This window comes from Odocoileus virginianus, chromosome 5, assembly GCF_023699985.2.
Source record: "Odocoileus virginianus isolate 20LAN1187 ecotype Illinois chromosome 5, Ovbor_1.2, whole genome shotgun sequence".
Classification (NCBI taxonomy): Eukaryota; Metazoa; Chordata; class Mammalia; order Artiodactyla; family Cervidae; genus Odocoileus; species Odocoileus virginianus.
This window is the reverse complement of record NC_069678.1, coordinates 5,856,730-5,870,224: the sequence shown is the minus strand read 5'-3', so window position 1 is coordinate 5,870,224 and position 13,495 is coordinate 5,856,730. Positions and strand designations below refer to the sequence as shown.

The 13,495-nt window shown below is 45.2% G+C and overlaps 1 protein-coding gene across 1 annotated transcript in view; it reads right to left on the bottom strand.

Annotated features, from left to right (window-relative positions):
- Positions 1–8,788, bottom strand: part of CASQ2 (calsequestrin 2) — a 78,038-nt gene extending 69,250 nt beyond the window's left edge. Inside the window, exon 1 of the mRNA XM_020900926.2 lies at positions 8,232–8,788. Within this exon, the coding sequence (XP_020756585.2) occupies positions 8,232–8,669 (438 nt within the window). The 5' untranslated portion in view covers positions 8,670–8,788. The remainder of the gene's footprint in view (positions 1–8,231) is intronic.
- Between the last annotated feature and the right edge of the window lie 4,707 nt (positions 8,789–13,495).

Sequence of the window (13,495 nt, the reverse complement as noted above, 5' to 3'; positions counted from 1 at the left end):
CGCACACCTCAACGAAGGATAGCCCTGGAAGCACCGAAGACCCAGCACAGCCAAAAATAAATAAATAAATAAAACTATATTAAAAAATACAAAATACAAATTATCTGCAACTGGGAAGAGATTAATCTCCAGAATATACAAACAGGTCATGCAGCTCAATTAAAAAAAAAAAAAGACAACCTAATCAAAAAATGTGCAGAAGACCTAAATAGACAGTTCTCTAAAGACAGACACAACTGGCCAAGAGGCACAGAAAAAGATTCTCAACATTACTAATTATTAGAGAAATGCAAATCAAAGCTACAATGAGGTTATCATCTCCCATTGGCCAGAATGGCCATCATCAAAAAAATCTACAAACAATAAATGCTAGAGAGGGTGTGGAGAAAAGGGAACCCTCTCACACTGTTGCTGGGAATGTAAATTGATACAGCCACTATGGGTAACAGTATGAAGGTTCCTTCAAACTAGAACTACCATATGACCCAGCAATCCCAGTCCTGGGCATATACTTGGAGAAAACCATAATTCCAAGAGACACATGCACTCCAGTGTTTATTACAGCACTGTTTACAATAGCCAAGACATGGAAGCAACCTAATGTTCATCAACAGAGGAATGGATACAGAAGAGAATGGTGTATATATACAATAGAATATTACTCGGCCATACCGAGGAACAAAATGTGCCATTTGTAGAGATGTGGGTGGACCTACAGCCAGTCTTACACAGTGAAGAATGTCAGAAAGAGAAAAGCAAATATTGTTCATTAACACTTATGTGTGGAATCTAGAAAAATGATACAGATAAACCTATTTGCAAAGCAGAAATAAAGACAGAGGTAGAGAACAAATGTATGGACACCAAGCAGGGGAAACAGTGATGAGATGACTTGGGAGATTGGGATTGAATGTGTGTGTGCGTATATATATATATATATATACGCACACGCACACACACACGCCATGTATAAAATATATAGCTAATGAGAACCTGCTGTATGGTACAAGGAATTCCATGCAGTGCTCTGTAGTGGGTATATGAGGGGTATATGAATATGTGTAGCTGACTCACTTTGCTGTACACCAGAAAGTAACACCACCATGTAAAACAACTGTACTACAATAAGAAGTTTGTTTAAAAAGATAAAAAGAAAATTATTGGGAAATAGCCTGTTCACCAGGGATTTCCTGGGTGGCTTAATGGTAAAGAATCTGTCTGCGTGTAGGAGATTCAGGAGACATGGTTTTGATCCCTGGGTCAGGCAAATCCCCTGGAGGAGGGCATGGCAACCCACTCTAGTATTCTTGCCTAGAGAATTCCACAGACAGAGGAGCCTGGTGGGCTACAGTCCATGGGATCACAGAGTCGGACAGGACTGAAGCAACTGAACACACACACACACACACACACACACACACACACACACACACACACACACAGCCTGTTGACCAGCGGTGGAAAATCAGTCATAGCAGTAACCCTTACTGCAGGCAGATAGGCCATTTCCAATAATTTTTAGGTAGTGATCCTGCCATTTGATATCCAGGAGGGCCTGGGAGAGAGCCCCTGGGCAGGTCATGTATGGGGATGGTAGCCCCTTTATGGTGGGGACCTCCTCAAGCAGGAAGAGTGGAAAACCCCACAGGAAGAATTCTACAGAGCAGCCCTGGGCCTCCCAAGAAATGACAGGGGCATCTGGCCAACCCAGCAGACACCTACCAGTCTGATTTAACTATTTCTGCTTCAGGACCCCAGGTTGCCTGCCAGTACCTGCCAGTTCATCACCCTAAACAAATAAATGAATTTTTACTCCTAATCATGTGTAAAGCATCACTCATTCACCATCCATTCAGTGACTGATTCATCCACTCACTCATGCTATGGTTACTGAGAGCCTGCCTTAGCAGCAGGTATGAATGAACACTGATGAATGAATATTTCTATTCATGGATTCACAGTAGGAATTTTCATGTTCTGGAACACTCACTCACTTGCCTGAGGAAAGTTCCAGTAAATGTATATATTGGTCACAGGTTGGTGTGTTTAATTGCTCCCACAGGACTTACGCAGATGCATCACAAGTGAGGAATCTGAACGCAGACAGACTTCTTCCTCGGGAATTGGACCCAGGTCTCTCTGATTTGGAAGCCCATTTTAGAGCACCTCTCAATCATTTCAACCCAAGAGAGGTCAGTGATGTCGGATGTCGGAGGACTTTCTCTGCAGTATTTATAGAACATGATAGGAGCAGCACTTGTTTCAAGGCAAAAGTAGAAGCCGGCAGCAAAGCAGCAAGAAGGAATCAAATTCATTGCCCGTGTCCTCCTCTTGAGTCTCTGAATCCTGCAGTACTAATAGGGTTTGGCCAGTGAGGCATGACTACATTTGCTGACTTTGCTGAAGCTGAAGGAAAGAAATAGCATACAAAATTGCGACTCCCTTTATAATCTGAGTTGATATCTCAACAGAAAAAAATAGGGAAAAGGCATAGAAAAATAAGAGAAAAATGTGTGTCAAATAATTTCACGAAGAATTCAATCCAGCTAGAAATCAAAGAATGTCCATTAAAACAATAAAAATATAAATAGGCAAAGATTTTTAAAACCCTGAAAATTGTGCCAGTATCCAAAAAGAGAGAAATCCTGTAATGGCCTATATGGGGAAAGAATCTGAAAAACAGTGGATATACATTTATGTATAAATGATTCACTTTGCACAGGGCATCTGAAACTAACACAACATTGCAAACCAGCTATACTCCAATAATTTTTTTTAATTAAAAGGAAAAAAGAAAAATTATTTTAAAAATAGGCATGATCATACAGTAGAATCATATGCCGACATTAACATCATGTTTGCCAAGAATTTAAAACTATTTAGTGACATAGGGGCACTCACAATATACTGAAATGAAAAAAGCAGGAAGTAAAACTATAAAAATGGTATACATATAATTTGGAAGTGTGTTTTTATGCATAGAAAAAAAAATACTGGAAAGAACTCTATCAGAACACTAGCCATGTTTATTTCAGGGTGCTTTTTCTTTGTCCACATCATCTCACACTCCTGCATGAGAGTGTGTTACTTTGTGGATGAGGTGCTCCACCAAGAGTCAGGATTGCCAGCTGGGTAAATCACATCACTGCAAGGCCACATCTATGACATGAGGGGTTCAGAACAATCTAGATGGTTCTCGAAGTTCTTTTGAGCTCTAAGATATCAGACATTCATTCAACAAGCATTTACAGAGCATCTATATAGAACTACGTACACTGTACCAACCCTGGGTTCTTCCAGAGGTAGATTCCAGTCAAATGCAAAGCAAAGTTTGAGTGTGGCCTCCCGGTGCCATATTACTTGCCCTTTTTATGACTAAGCTTTTTAAAAAATTCATTATTTTTTAAATTTGGCTGTGATGGATCTTGGTTGCAGTATGCAAACTCTCAGGTGAGACATGTAGGATATAGTTCCCCCCACCAGGGATCGAAATTGGGCCACCTGTATTGGGAGTGTAGAGTCTTAGCCACTAGACCACCAGGGACATCCCTCTCCCTAAGCTTTTAATGGCCTCATATTCTTCCCTTTCTTCTCTTCCTCTTATCAAACTCTGCTTTCACATAGAACTCAACCTTGATCAGAGGGAGGTGTAAGTGAATGGCAATATCTTAAAAGAGTATCTCTTGCAGAAGGGCTTGACTAAATAGGGATAAAAATTTTACCTAAAGGAATGAGGCCCTTGTGGCCAAATTTTAGGGAAAAGGTATCAAGTTGGAAAAGATTTCAGGGCTGTCAGAATCTTAGCTCCTGGATTTCCCTTCCCCAGCCTTGCTTTTTTGCCTAGTCAATTCTATTTATTTTCACAAACCAATTCTTCTTTGAAATGCCTTCCACATGTCTCCCAGAGAGCAGGGCATTTCCTCTTTCCTCTGCACTCCCAGAGGAGCTTGTGTTGCCCTACTATTATAGTGGCTCCCTTGCACTGTGGCTTTCATTAGCATTTCTTTGTAATTTCCACATTAGGCTGTGAGCTGCCTGTGTGTTTCATGTTTCCTGTATCCACAGCGTGCACCCACAGGCCCAACCTAAAGTAAGTGGCAGATGTAAGACTAATTGATGGGCATTTCGAGGCCCCGAGTCAGGCAGTGACCTCCTCACCCTGTGGACGGGGCTATTTCTAGGTATTTCAATGTCAGTCCTTAAACGAACAGACCAAACACTGACCATGTTATCTTTGGGTTTCTATCAGAATGGATGGCCCTTTTCTAAAGTTAATTTTTATTAGAGTATAGTTGAACAGAGGAGCCTGGCGGGCTACAGTTCATGGGGTCACAAAAGGGTCACACCCTGACTTAGCGACATAACAACAACATCAACAAGAATAGTTGCTTTACAGGGTTGTGTTAGTTTCTTCCGTAGAGCAAAGTGAATCAGCTACGCTGCTGCTGCTGCTAAGTCGCTTCAGTCATGTCCGACTCTGTGCGACCCCATAGACGGCAGCCCACCAGGCTCCGCCGTCCCTGGGATTCTCCAGGCAAGAGAATTCTCCAGGGTTGCCATTTCCTTCTCCAATGCATGCATGCTTCAGTCGTGTCTGACTCTGTGCGACCTTATGGACAGCAGCCCACCAGGTTCCTCTGTCCACGGAATTCTCTAGGCAAAAATACTGGAGTGGGTGGCCATTTCCTTCTCCAGAACCAGCTATATGTTTACGTATATCCCCTCTTTTTTGGATGTTTTACCCATTTAGGTCAGGGATGGCCGTTATGCAATGAGTTATGAACTTCTAATTTCTCCCCTTCTAACCTTTAGAAATTCTCCAGGTTTATCAACTTGGGGGTGGCAAAATCATTGGAGAGGGAGATCAATTTAATAGATTGAGATCAATATGTTTTTTAAATGAAATACATCAGAAGTATAGAGAAGAAGAATAAGAAAGAAGACAAAAGAATTTTTGATCCAACTGCTCCCCAAATAATAATGCGTTGTCTTGTGAAACTGTTGTTTCATTTATGTATGTATGTTCTGTACACACCAAGTCACAGTGAGCTATGATAGAAAGCATGGGAAACCACCTTCCTAAATTGTTCGGAAGAAAGGAACCCCACCCTTCCTGTGCTGTCTGCCCCGGGCTGAGATTTCACTGCCTTGTGGACACACCCTGGGAACTGCCTCCTCCCCTCCTATTTTGCACATACACAGCCCTAGAACTGGCGGGATATTTTTCCTTAGTGTTTGTTTAGAGTCCAGGGAATTAAGAAGACAAAAGTGGACTTTTTTGACCAGGAAGAAAATTTAGAGGTTCACACCCACCCTCTCTTACCATTCCTGGGATTCCTGGAACCAGTCTTGCCCTGGATTCTGAGGAACGGCCTGCACCTGACTGGTATCTCAGCAAAGGCCCCCCTTCCCTCCCCAAGGCTCACGGAAGCAGCCCAGCCTCCTCCAGGGTTTGGGGATTTGTGTGAGCAGTGCCTGCTCTGGGACTCTGTGCTTCTCAACCCTGCTGATATGGCTGGCATCATCAGGCCCAGGCTGAGCACTCTATTTAAGGAAGACTCTTGAAACAATCCTGAAGAGGGTATCCACCTGCAACTTGTACATCGTCTCATTTGATTCTAGCAGTGAGGCAGTATAGGGACTAAAACTGCCTTCACCTACACTAGTTGAATGGCCTTGGGCAACTTAGCCTCTCTGTGCCTCAGTTTCCCCATCTGAAGATGGGGATGGCAGTTGTACCTACATCAGAGAAATACTATAAGGCTCAAACCAGCTACACACACAAAGTGCTTAGAACAATCCCTGCACACAGTAAGCATTCAATAAATGTTGTTTAATATTAATCATCTCATAAGCCTGTTCGACAATTATTATTTTTCCAGATTTATAGATGAGAAAATGGGATGCAGAGAAGTTAAATAACCTGCTCCATGTCGTGTGTCCAGTAGAGGCAAAGCCAGGATATAAATCCAGATCTCTGACTCCGAGTTCTGTGATCTCTTTCCCTAAGGATTTAGGAGCCTGTGGGGCATCAAACCACCTCCTTGCTGAACTTCCACCTTGTCAGTCTCTGCTGGGCATTTCTGGATCAAAGGTGGCTGGAAGGATGGTGAGTCCAGGGCAAAGTCCCTTCTCAGGATTTTAATTGGGAACACAGAATTTGTCTTTGAGGGAGAATGTGTGTGTGTGTGTGACAGGGAATCAGAAATTGGGGTCATTGCTTGCACCGGCACTCTTTTTGAGTTCTAGGCTAAGTTGACCGTGGTGAGCATATATGGTAGAGTCCTGGTACCTTCAGCTACCTTTTCATAAAATTCTCACTATAAATGAGTAGGGCAGTTTGAGATGGAGATGGCAATGTGAGTGAGGATTTCTTGGGTTGAGCAGCAGCCGTGCTGTATGTCCTGGTCTTTTTCCAGCCTGCGATTTTCCTGTAAATATAGTTCAAAGATCTAATAACTGTCTCTGCTTTTTCCTTGCTTATAACTCACAGAGGGAACTGAACTTCCATGTTCAGGCCCCAGAATAGAGCCTGAGGAAAAAGATAATGGGCATGGTGATATTTTTAAAATGCTTAGTTTTTTATCCACCAGAGCTCTCTGTAATGACCATGCTGCCATATATAAAGCCTCTGAAAATAGATATGTGTATGATGATCGAGAGACACAGGATTCTGCAATACTTTTTAAATTATCAAAGATATTTTGATGTGTTTGGGATGGTCTTCCTGGATTTTATTATGTGCTCAGTCATGTCCTACTCTGTGTGACCCCATGGTCTGTAGCCCACCAGGTTCCTCTGCCCATGGGGTTTCCCAGGCAAGAATACTGGAGTGGGTTGCCATTTCCTTCTCCAGGGGATCTTCCTGACCCAGGGATCAAACCCGAGTCTCCTGCATTGGCAGGCAGATTCTTTACCACTGAGCTGCCTGGGAAGCCTGTATTTTCTTAGAGTCAATTTTTTTTTTTTTGAGAACTAAAATCCACATGGGTTTTGTATGATAATTCTGTTCATCAAAGTATTTGATTATAAAGTATGTCAGTTACGTCTCAATAAAACTGAAAGAAAAAGAAAGAACAAAAAGGCATCTGATTGAGCTGAGCTTTCTCATAGGGCTGGTTAATAAACTGCTATAGTTCTCCAATAGTTCTTTTTGCAAATAGGTGCATGGGCTGAGCCGAGCCTGGGAACTGATAAGGGATCTTGGTGCTTACTAGAATTCTTGGCACTCCCAGGTTCTCCTGAGTGTAACTGATCTGAAACTGTCCAGGAGGAGCTACGGGAGGAGTTCCTGGGTCACACACATGGGATTAGAGAACCAGCCCCAGCGCCAGTTTCACAAAGAGGTCACGTAATGCTGACAGAATAAGAATTGACTTCAGCATCTTCCCTGAACTCACACCAAGAACTTTATGAGAAAAAGAAATGCTCCCGTAATGAACACGCAGCCAAGATCTTCCCACATCTCCAGTGTGTGATGTCGACTGATACCGAGTCCCAAGAGAAGATCATTGCTTAGTGGTGCTCCCCATCTGACCCACAAGCAGAGACAAGGTCAAATGACTTCTGCTGCCCCAAGATTGTGGGCAGGCTTACAAGAACAAAGAGTAAAAGTAGGAAATGCGTACACCGAATGAAGCCTGCACATAACCCTGAATTTCATGTCATTCAGGCTTTTTAACAATAGCTTTAACATTCTCTGAGGAAAAGAGTGGCTGGAAGCACTGCCCTTGAGAAATCAAGAGGGCCGTCAGCTGATAGACTTTGCATCTTTACAGACTATAACGCATTGGGCAGACTTCCCTGGTGGCTCAGGGTAAAGAATCCTCCTGCCAATACAGAAGACGTGGGTTCGATCCCTAGGTCAGGAAGATCCCCTGGAGAAGGGAATGGCAACCCACTCCAGTAATCTTGCCTGGAGAATCCCATGGACAGAGGAGGCTGGCAGGCTATAGTCCGTGGGGTTGCAAAGGAGTTGGATAGGACTGAGCAACTAAACAACAACGGCAAGCAATGCAGTGTGCAGCGCATTCACTTGTCCTGTCTGAAGAGTCTGAACACACCTCTGCTTTTCGCACATCCCACCTTTGCAAGATTTCCAGTTTTGTAAGAGATTGAAATGGGGCAAGACTTCAGGATATATTCTCAGCACCCTGGGGTCCCCACATCCCGATCACAGGCTGGTTCCCGCCTCCTTGGACGACGTGGTCCGAGGGCCCCCTCCCACTCACCTCCAGCACGATTTCTTTCAGCTGGAACTGTTTCTGCACGACTTTATCCGAAGAGAGGGGCTCGTGGTAGTAGAGACAGAGCAAGTCATATTTCTTCAAAACCTGCTTAAAATTCTTCTCGGTTAGACTGACCACGCGGTCCTTGCCATCATAGGTGGGGAAGTTCAGTCCCTCCTCCGCCCTGCAGGAGGACAGCAGGTAGACCCCCACCACAAACAGGTGGGCTCTCTTCATCTGGGCAAAATTTTTCTTTCCCAGAAACGCTGATGGTAGGCAAGTGAATGGAGCCTTAGAGGACTTGCTGGGAGTCATGCGGAGCAGAGGCTGATCTGGTCTCTCTCCTTGGCCCTCCCTGGGCCCGAGAACCCCGTCTTCACCTCTGCAGGCTGCTGACTGTAGCCGTGGGCTCAGACAAAGCAAGCAGAGGCTCACACCCATGCGTGCGTGGAACCGGAGCCAGGCTGGGCCGCCCAGCCCCAGATAGCTTGCATAGCTCTGCCCAGCCCGTGTCTCATCTGGAACTCCATTTTTAGGATGCAGTTGTTTCAGGCTAAAAATAAATCATGCGATGAATAAAAAAGTTAGATAGGGCCCCGTTGAGGGATTCGCTGATACAGTTTGCCAGGCTGGTGGGGAGGGAGCAGGCAGGAGGGAGACAGGGGAACATGCGCACATGAAATGAGGAGGCCAGGAAGGTCAGAGGAGAGAAATTCACTTGGAGGGAGGAGGGCAGAAGGAGAGGAGGGAGGCATGGGATTGTGACGTGTGGATGTTCAGGGGGTCACTCAGATGCTATTGAATCAGTCTATTATCCCAGGGAATGGTGTCAGCCCATCCCCGCGCCTACTCACCACTGACCTGGGGACCAGCCCGACCCCCAGGTGGACTTGACGTTCTGCACCTGCCTTCCCCTGGGTGGTCGCTGCTCCGTGTCCCCCATGGCTCTGCCAGTCACTGAGCAAGGGATCGAGGGTCACCCTTTCTCCATGGAAAGAGCTCCAGAGACCCCAGTCCACCAGGGTCACAGTTCTTCTCCTTCTGGCCCTGCTCACGGCTTAACGTTGCTGACACCAGGAGATCCTGCCCCATTGTAAAATTAAATATAGTAAAAGTTCAAGTATCTTCCTCCGAAACCTTCTTAGGCTTTTCGCTATCATCCCTGTCATCTTCTTTTTTAACATTAACCCCCAATGTATCATTTTTGCCCCTTTCCTCTTCATTAGAGACAGACTGCTGTAGAGAGTCCAGAAGCCAGACAGGTCTGAGTTCAAATCCATGCTCTGCTTCTTAATGGCTGAATGGACTTTGAAGGGTCACTTATCCCCTCTGGCTCTTCATCATCTCCACCCCCGTTCCTTGTAAAATGGGGATAATTAGAACTATATTGTAAGGCTTGGAACACAGAGATGGAAACACATGGTACAAAGCAGTTACTCAAACACAGCAGCTGTTATATTACTCCATTCTTCTTGGAGATGGTGGAACGTAGGTTATTATAATAATTATTGTCAGTTTCTAATAGTAATTGTTTGTGAACCCTTTTATGTCTGCCTTCTTCTTGAATCCATCAGGCATTTGGGGCAGATGTTATTAAAAGGTCTTTGCACAGAGGAGCTAACTGAGCTTCGGGGAGCTCTGCACCTAGTCAGAGATCGTGTTACTCACTGCCTGCTAGTAGAGGGTGGACAGAGAGTTCAGTTCTGCCCTGGAGCCCAGTACTCTTGGGTGCTTTCACTCTGATGGGGTTACTCCCCCATAGACACCTCTTTTCTTAAAAGACTCCATCTTTTCTTGTTGAACAACAGTCCACTCTTGTTTTTCCACTCTGCAGAGTGGTCTGTGGCTCTCATGATTTAGGCTGAGTTTTTGTCTTCTTTTGGTTGGAGAATCAGCTTTGGAAATAGCAAGGACTCTGTCCCATACAAACTTTGCAGGGGACAGAAGGTAAAAAGAAAGTCAGTGGCCGACATGACTGGAAGCAGTCTTCTCTACTGCAGCCAGAGGGCCTGATGCTAAGGGGCAGGCCAATGGGAGTTTCTTCAGAACACTTTCACATCCAGGAAGCCAGGACCTTGGGGAATCCATCACTGAAACCCATGACAGCGTTAAGGTTCTTTCTGATGGTCACTTTGCTAGGCTTTCAAAGACAGAGTCAAGAATAGCCATTCTAAGATGTGGTTAGCTTTTCAGGTCATTGGCAAGCACACGGGATCTCTGCTTTCTTTAAAAAATTTAGGGGGAAAAAGATTGTGGTGTGAAACAGTGTATGTCTTGTCTTTTCGAGGTCAGCTTCCCAAAACTGTTCCCAGTTGTCTCAATCTCATCGACTTATCTTTATTTAGAGTTTGCTCCACTTTTCTTAATATATGGTTTTTTTTTTAATGTTACCAAAAAACTGGGAGATGTTTAAAGTCAGAGTCTTTGAATTTTGCACTGACTTACAACTGATGAGAAGTACGAAGGCAAAGGGATAAGTTTTAAAAATTCAGCTTAGCCCTCAAGTCTGGCTTATGACCACCTGTGTATCAACAGAAAAAGAGCCCCAGTGTGGCGAGTTCCTGTCCCTAAATCCCGGCTCTGTTTGGGACCTCCAAGCCCAGCCTGAGGATTGCTCGGCCACTGACACCTGTTGTGGGGATCAGGTTTCCCACTGTCCACCCACACCTAGACGTGGAGGCCACAATGTGTGAACCACTCTTGATGGGTTAGGTTTGCCTGGTTGAACCCTTTCTGTGTCCCAGCCATCTTTTCTCGGTGTCTTTTATAGTTTTCATTTTTCCTTTGCCTTCTTGCTCACCAACTCTAATGTATTTATTTTGTAAACGAGGGGTGCTTCTGACGTGTCTGAGTCAATTTGGCATCTGGCAAGTTAACTTTTCATTCCAGTTTTCATGGCTACCCAAGTCAGAGTGTCACCTACACGTGCCCAGTTTATGTGACTATGCCGAAGTGTGCGAGTGTCTTTATGTGCTGTTAGCAGGTATTTTTGCCTTGTTTTTAAACAAGAAAGGATAAAGCAAAGTAAACAAGTCAATATAAACGTATGCTAATTACTGTCACAATATATGAGGTAGGCCCCTAGTTTTTGCTGGCAGTTTCCAGTCCCTCCCTCTGAGTGGCCTCTCCCTAGAGTCCCTTACTCTAACCTCACCCCTTTCATTTGTTTACCCTTGACAGGTGGCAGGACAGTTTTGCATGTATTATTTAACTGGGTCTTCACCATAGCTCACTTTACAGATGAATCAGGATTTGAAGCCATGATCTTTCATGTATTAAGTAAACGTTAATAAAATTTTATGGGGCATCTCCTATGTACCAGACACTCTACTGGGTAGTGGAGTGGGACACAGTGTTCATCTGAACTCGCTGAGTTTACATCCCAGAGGGGAGACAAACAATACATAATCAGCATATGTATGGGTGTGTGTGTTGGGGGGGGTGGGTGTTCACGTGCATAAAATTGGACTTCAGACAGAGGCATGTGCTCTAAAGATCAGCTGAGGACAAGGGAGAGACTGTAACAGTGTGTAGGAGTTGGCCCGTTTGGACTGAGGGTGAAGGAAGGCATCTTCAAGGAGGGAACCTAGGAGCAGCAGGGAGGGGAGAAGCAGAGAGCAAGCTTCTTCCCGGGAGAAGCGGCAAGCGCTTCCACGCTGAGACCTACGGGCATTCAACCACTAGGGGGCGCTGCATCCACCGCCTGCCTCCTATGGAAGCATCAGATTTCACTCTGGACTTCTTTGTCAGTATATGGGCTCACACCTACATGCGAGGGTGCACAGGACGGGGAAGCTATCTGAATGACTGGGAGGCAGCTCAGAGAGAGCTGAGGCTCGGAAGTCAGGAGACCTTGGTCTGGAAGGGCCCAGCCTGGCTGTGCGACCTTGGTGAGTCTCCTCACCTCTCGATCCTCGCATTTCTAATTTGTGGGAAAGATGGTCAGACCCACTGGTCTCCCATGGCCCCTTTCTGGCTCTAAAAAATCTAGAAATTGTTCCGGCCGTAGAGTACCTTCTTTTCCCAGAAGAGACTTTGGCACAGGCCATAGGTTTGAGGAAGCTTGTTGACTGTTAAGCTGCGGAGAAGGGCTTGATGGGCGTGTCTCTTACAAGTCCGAGCTTGCCTCTCCCCTAAGGCATAGAGATCTAGGACTTCACTGCCTCCAAAGGCCCCTTCTTTGGCTAAAATACTCCACCTAGTGGGCAAAGCCGAGTATGGCATCTTTCTTTCTTTGAGCCCGTTCCTCCCTCCCCTTTGGCTGGGCCACTGGCGGGGGAGTCAGCCTGCTGGCCTGGAAGGCACAATCCCAGAAATGCCTGAATCTACAGCCCTGTGCTCCACGGCCTCCGACTTCCTCTGGTCAAATCAGAACAGTCCTGTCAGCAACCCCAAGACCCTCCTTTTCTTCTTGACTCTGAGTATCAGGCTCCCCAGCACCAGAAAACATCTCAATAGAACCTTACAGAAAAAGATCAATGCTTGGTTGAAAAAGAGCTAGGCTGTATAACAGTCCACGTTTTAACAAGTGTCACTTCCTCAGGGAGACCCCTGAGTGTAGACCAGGGGCTGACATTCACTTCCCTTGGACCATACTTCTCCTTGGAAACACCCCTTCCACTGGGGATTCTTTCTCTGCAGAGAGACTGAGCCTCCAAGGAGCCACGACAGCATCTGTTCAACATATTCCTTAAAACCTGCCTTGCCAATAGTAGTTCTCATTAAATATTTGTTAAATAAATGTGAAGCACTTACTTTGTACCAGGTCTTATTTTAAGTACTTTACAAAATTTAACTTTTTTTTTTTCATAGTTTGGCTGTGCTGGATCTTTGTTGCAGTGCGTGGATTCTTTGTGCACAGGGTTACGTCTCTAGTGATGGCAGAGCTGGGAGTTGAACCCAGAAGGTGGATTTTGTTCTTTGTTCTGTTTTCTCTACCACTTGGAACCACAGCTAGATGCCTCTTACAGGGGGCTCATGAAGTCACTTGGACGAGCCAGGAATCACTTCAGAAACAATAGATCGCTCTCCATGACACGACCTGGGGATAGGTTCTGAGTTTTGGCCCTGCTCTGAAACACTGCCTGTGCTGTGTGCATAGGAGGAAAAGCAAGAAGGGGACTAACGTTTCAGTGCTTGCTATGAGCCAGTCACTGGGCTCCTTACATTTTATACATCATCTCATTTAAAATTCTATCAAGCTGAGTGCTCTTCCTTCCATTTAACAGTTGAGGAAACTGAGATTCAAGATCAAGTAGTCTACCAAA